At 35.8% G+C, this 6463-nt stretch overlaps 1 protein-coding gene across 1 annotated transcript; it reads left to right on the plus strand.

Moving 5' to 3' along the window:
• The first annotated feature begins 2051 nt into the window (after positions 1-2051).
• LOC107786093 (protein NRT1/ PTR FAMILY 5.6) lies at positions 2052-6021 on the plus strand. Its single transcript, XM_016607529.1, has 4 exons — positions 2052-2330; positions 3820-4037; positions 4418-4962; positions 5056-6021. The coding sequence occupies exons 1-4, from the start codon at positions 2174-2176 to the stop codon at positions 5921-5923; spliced, it is 1788 nt and encodes a 595-aa protein (XP_016463015.1). The 5' UTR covers positions 2052-2173; the 3' UTR covers positions 5924-6021.
• Positions 6022-6463: the final 442 nt, after the last annotated feature.

Below are 6463 nucleotides of genomic sequence, written 5' to 3' on the forward strand. Positions count from 1 at the left end.
GCATTTGCGATTGAGGGCGGCGAGGTAATTATTTTAGTTGTTGAATACATTTTGATCATGTGAGAAAACTGAGAAGTTGCTTTAAGGAATATTACCCTAATTAAATTTAATACGTTTCCCACCGTTAACATTTTCTATGTTTTTTTTTCGATACCTACTTTGAGCTCCAACTAATCCGTATTCACTTTACACGTAATATCCACTAAAAGAAAAGCACTTTGTACCAAGATTTTTTTATTTCTAGAGCTTGAACCCGATATCTCTAGTTTAAGAGTGGAACAACCTTATTCATCCTACCACAACCAACCTGGTGATGTTAACCTTTTATATTTAATGTTACATATATAATTTGTATTTTTGAGCATCCCACCAGCCTTCTCACCTCCCTATCAAGAAGGAAACATTAAGAACTTTTTATAATTAATTCACAAATCCGAAGTTTTCATAAGTAATCTCCTCCAAAAAAACTAAACTTGAACTATAGTTTCCACCACACCTTCATGATGTAGAGGAGTGGGTTAATGAAGCACAAAAATTCAGCTTAAAATACTACTGGTGGAAGAACATGTTTATAGTAATTGTTCTTACATAGCATTGACTTCCAGATATCCTATTTAATTGTAGCAGTTAAGTAAAATAATTATAACCTTGATTCTCCTATTAATATACCAAATTAAAGCTATGGCTTTGAGATATGAACACACTTCATTAGGCAACAACCAGCAATGAACTAAATGGAAAAAATTCAGACCCTGGTTGCTGTCTAATGCAATCCTGCTTTTTGAATATTCTCTTCCTTCCCCAAAAAGAATTACAACTTTGCAATACTAAAATCAAAGAATCAATTTGTTACATCAGACATTTGTTCTTTTTAAAATCTAAATGTATTTTCAAATAGTCACATTGTCTAGCTCTCCAAATAACCAAGAAAATATTTGTTAAAAACCGCTCAAAATAACAAGCCTGTCATGTAAAATGGAAAGAATGTACTAATCTACTTTGTGGAATCAGATATATCAGTGGCCTTTATTATCACCATTATCTTGTTGTAACAGTCACCAAGATGAACCAAGCCAGGAAAGTAAAATAAACAACTGACTTTTGGGTAAGTATGATTCAAAAATATGACTTAACTCTCATTTACTTCATCGTCGATCCATTGTATCAAACATAGTTTAAAACTATCTTCAAAACTAATTAGGGAAGCTTGTAGTTAGCTTCAGCTCCCTCAGATCATTGTACTCTTTTTTGTTGGAAGACAAATAAAATGCCAGTTTTGTTTATACAAAAAAGGAAGAAGTTTATAGTACTTCCAAGAACGACAAAAAATTTACCTACAGTTACTAGGAATTACAACAAAATTCCTCATATTTTGAACATTAGTTAAAAATATCAGTTATTGCACTTTGTTTGTGAGAATGATGTTCGGACTAGCTAGTGTGTACCTCGACTAATCCATCAGGCTGCCTACTGCAACCCACACAAACATATGTCAGGTGAAGTTTGCCTAAAAAGGTCGAGATGATCTCACACTATATAACTAGGATTAGAACCTGAGACCTCTTGGTGGTTACTCCTATATATCCTTCTAATAGTAAACTATCCCCTTAATAAGGACCCTAATATTACACTCTTCTTCCAATAGCATCTGATGTAACACCATACATGAGTGCAATCCAACATTTCACACGCACAGTATGTATTCGAATCCTATCAACAAAATAAAAGATAGAAACAAGGAACAGTGTGAACAAAAAGGTGTTAATATTTCAAAGGTGCAAAATAATACAACCGTCAAAACACTTCTCTGATGCCTCTTGTAATAAGGTCAATTTAGGCCTCTGCAATACCTATCATGACCACTTTTGTGCCAAGAGTTCCAAATAGAAGAATCTGATTGTAGCATCGATGCCATTCGCTGTTAAGAGCCAAGTGCTGCTTTAATTTAGTGGAAAGAGTTGTCTGTCTACCTCAAGTCACAATCATTGGCTATAATTCCATTTACTTTCACACTTCTTGGCACTCACACTCTCAGGAATTTCCACAATAGTAGTGAGCAGGGATTCTTCTTCCTATATAATATGTACAAACTCATGCAATATCCAGCCAACAAGCTTCTTATCTCAGCTGCTTTAGTACTGATATATCTTCTCTGATATCATAGAGCCCGAAAATGGATAGGATAAATATGGAGATAGAACAGGTAATGAAAGCAGAATCAGTAGAAATAGATGGGGAAAAATGGGTTTATGATTCTTCTATCGATCATAAAGGAAGAGTTCCTCTTAGGGATTCAACTGGTGTTTGGAAGGCCTCCCTCTTCATCATTGGTAAGTATCTATCCAACAAATGGAATGCACTCATGCAATAGCTTCAATTATGTGTCTAATTTTTCTCCCTCTCATGATTTATAATTACTTGAAGATAAAGAAATTTTGGAATGGCTTCTTCAGTTTGGATTGTTCATAATATACAATTATCTCTCCAGTAAGTTCCAGCTATCCATAGAACTAAAGATAAAAAAGAGCTCTAGCTTATCGTAAACAATCATGAGCTTAACACAAGCTAGAATAGATGCTTCTAACATATACAAGTGATGTTGGTGAAATACTAAATTACAAGTCACTCTCTTAAAAATACAAGTCAAAACTAGGTTTCAGGTCTGTTAATCATTCCATTTCGATGATGCTCACGGCTGCATGATTGGAATAAGGTAAGTAATAACAAGAGGTAGGAGTCAAGTTACTATTATTATATTGTAAGTTTGATAACTGCGTGGTGTTTAACAAGGAAAGAACTCCACGATTAAGAAATATTCAGGACTTCCTGAAACCAGCACTTAAACCAAGAATTTGAAGCACAAAGAACAGACAGATATGGGGAGGGTGGATATTCCTCAAAAGTGCTTATTTTTCATGTTATTGAAACTGTTCCTTCTAATACTGTTTTTTAGCTCAGTCGCTTCTGTGCAACCCAAACTTATTTGAGTAAGCTCCTAAATCAAAAACTGGCTAAGAATTTCAGAATTTTGTGATTCTTCTTTTCCCAGATTATTTTCTTGAGTCATTCTTTCTCTTCAATTACCCCGCGTATAGCGGGAGCTTAGTGAACCGGGCTGCCCTTTTTTTATTCTTTCTCTTCAATTATTTTGTCTACAGAGGATAACAGAAGAATTATACCATCCAATAAATGCTCATAAACTTATATGATTTAGTAGTTCATCTGTCAGGAAATGACTAATCAAGAATTAACTGAATAGAATCATTACCTTTTAAGCGCTACAGCTTGTTCAAGAAATAGATATTTCTACACTTGGTTGGCCATGGTCCGATAGAAAGCCTGTGGTCAATGGAGAAGTAAATAACTCACTGCTCTATGCAAACATCTTTTCATTTTTCCAAAGTTAAGGAACTGAAAAAAAAGTATATGGTAACTATATCCCAGGATAAATTGCATAATAGAGTGATGCCTTCTCTTGCTGCTGCAATAGTCCTAGATTTATCCTAGTCCTAGATTCCATCCTACTGGCCCCAAATATTATGCAGTATCTTAGCACAATACTTTTGTTCATTACATCTTTGTTTATATTAAGAATTACACCTTTTTTATAAGGATATTAAGAATTACAACTTATACATGAAGATTATTCTATATGCCATTACACGAAGCGGTAGAAAAATTTACCCCATATAGTGATCTGGGATTATACGCAATTTAAGTTGGTTAAAATTAAATGTCATTAGATTTATTACTTTGTTGAACATGCTCCTTTATGGTTATGTAAATGGAGATACTGAAAAATTGTTACCTTTCAAACAGTGATTGAATTCAGCGAGAGGCTGAGTTACTTTGGAATAGCCACAAGTTTGATCATATACCTAACAAAAGTCATCCATCAAGACCTCAAAACAGCAGCAAAAAGTGTGAACTACTGGTCAGGAGTTACCACTTTGATGCCATTGCTTGGAGGCTTTCTGGCTGACGCATACTTGGGAAGATTCTCCACCGTTCTTGTCTCTTCCACGGTCTACTTCCTGGTAACCACAATTTCTGCTCCTTGCAAGTTACAACATGGAATGGCAGTTAAGAGTATATCCATAAAATAAAGAAAAGCATGTGCAAAAGCTGTTGACTCTACTAAGTAGTAACACTATGAACTGTGTAAGAAGCTGAAATCGGCTAATATCCATATTGTAGCTTTCAATGATTGGTAACAATCCTCTACTTATAGATAGCAAATAAATACTTCCTGGAAATCATATTTAAACAACAGGAATTTGGATCACATTGTCGTCTCTGCATAAACACAATTTTTGGTTGTAGAATCATTGGAACTTTTAGAAATTATAAAAAAAATAATTGTTTGCCCAGCACCCAAAAATGCTCTCTTATTTGTTCTCGCTTAAATGTGGATCAGGGCTTGCTTCTCTTGACAATGTCTAGAGTGGTCCCAAGCTTAAAACCTTGTGATGGTAACCTCTGTGATGAACCGAGGAAGGTCCACGAGCCAATTTTCTTCCTTGCGATCTACTTAATCTCTCTTGGAACCGGAGGACACAAGCCTTCTCTAGAGAGCTTTGGAGCTGATCAGTTTGATGATGGAAATCCTGAAGAAAGGAGAAAGAAGATGTCCTTTTTCAACTGGTGGAACTTTGGGCTATGCTGTGGCCTATTACTTGGTGTTACTCTTATCGTTTATGTCCAAGAGCATGTTAGCTGGGCTATGGCAGACATAATACTCACAGTAGTTATGGCTTCTAGTATAGCCATCTTCATTGCAGGGCGGCCATCCTATCGTTATAGAAAAGCAACTGGAAGTCCATTAACACCCATGCTACAGGTGCTAGTAGCTGCAATTAGAAAAAGAAATCTTCATCTTCCTTCAAATCCTTCTCATCTACACGAAGTTCCCAAGTCAGAAACTACCCAAAGGAAGCTCTTAGGCCACACCACAAAGCTGAAGTAAGATTCGAAACGTAGTCATGATTAATTATGCAATTACTCAGGAAAGGTGGATTATAGTATTGAATACAATTTTTTTATTTTACTTTACAGGTTCCTTGATAAAGCCGCAATCCTGGATCACAGACAAGATTCAATAGAACAGAATGCATGGAAACTTACAACCGTGACCAAGGTGGAAGAACTGAAGCTACTTATCAACATGATTCCTATTTGGCTAACCACTTTACCATTTGGTATATGTGTAGCACAAGCTGCAACTTTTTTCATAAAACAAGGCGTGACAATGAACCGGAAAATCATTCACAATTTTGAGATTCCCCCAGCCTCAATCTATGCCCTGACAGCAGTTGGCATGATAATATCTGTCACAATCTATGACAAAATCCTTGTACCTATCATGAGAAGGGCAACAGGAAATGAGAGAGGCATTAGTATTCTCCAAAGGATCGGTATTGGAATGATCTTCTCGGTTTCTAGTATGGTAGTTGCAGCTTTGGTTGAGAGAAAGAGACTGAATGTTGTTCATAAAAATCCTTTTGAGGGTTCAGCTTCAATGAGTGTGTTTTGGCTAGCACCACAATTCCTTATCATTGGAATAGGAGATGGGTTTACCCTAGTGGGATTGCAAGAATACTTCTATGACCAAGTACCCGATACCATGAGGAGCTTGGGCATCGCACTTTACCTTAGTGTGATTGGTGCTGCAAATTTTATTAGCAGCCTCTTGATAACTATTGTGGATCATATCACAAAGAACAGTGGCAAGAGTTGGTTTGGGAAGGATCTAAATAGCAGCCGCCTTGACTATTTCTACTGGTTGCTGGCTACAATCACAGCAGTAAATTTGTGTGTCTATGTTTTTGCTGCAAGGAGTTATACCTACAAGAATGAGCACAGCACGACAACTATAGCTGTAGCTGATTGTGATGATGGGGATAATCGTAAAGGAATGGTTTAGTTCATGTAATATTCCTCAAGTTTTATTTAGTACAATAGTAATGTCTGTGTATTCTGATAAGATAAAAGGAAATAAAATTCCTCCATTTCCTTGTTCAATCCCAGTCACGTCAATTTCTTTTTCCTCTATAGAGAAAGGATGAGATATTAACAAATATCAAGCGTAGTCATGACCTTTGCAGCTCAGAGTGAGATGAAGTTAATGGTGCAAGTATTGAATTAGAAGTATCACCAACCTTATCCCTTCGTTCCTGTTCTAGCAACATTTATGTCATTTTTATATAACTTACTCGACCAGCAACATATATGGAATATATAGCCGCCTCTTTTTAAGAAGAAGACCAAAAGAACATGCTAATGCAAATTGCTTCATGAAGTAACATGTTCAATGAATTGATAGTTCATTGCAGGGAGTTTCACACGTTGTTTAACGGAGATATATCTTTTCATAAAGAAATCTGTTCAAAAAACTATAATATCAGTTGAAGGAATTAAAATAAATTAACATCTGGTAAGGAAACTAGATTTAAAAAAAAACAAC

Source organism: Nicotiana tabacum, chromosome 5, assembly GCF_000715075.1.
Source record: "Nicotiana tabacum cultivar K326 chromosome 5, ASM71507v2, whole genome shotgun sequence".
Lineage (NCBI taxonomy): Eukaryota > Viridiplantae > Streptophyta > Magnoliopsida > Solanales > Solanaceae > Nicotiana > Nicotiana tabacum.

Excerpts from the sequence above, each read along its gene's own strand:
- LOC107786093 (XM_016607529.1), top strand. The coding sequence starts at position 2,174 with ATGGATAGGATAAATATGGAGATAGAACAGGTAATGAAAGCAGAATCA. Across the intron at positions 2,331-3,819 it reads GGCCTCCCTCTTCATCATTG|TGATTGAATTCAGCGAGAGG; the intron begins GTAAGTATCTAT and ends CCTTTCAAACAG. Across the intron at positions 4,038-4,417 it reads CTTCCACGGTCTACTTCCTG|GGCTTGCTTCTCTTGACAAT; the intron begins GTAACCACAATT and ends AATGTGGATCAG.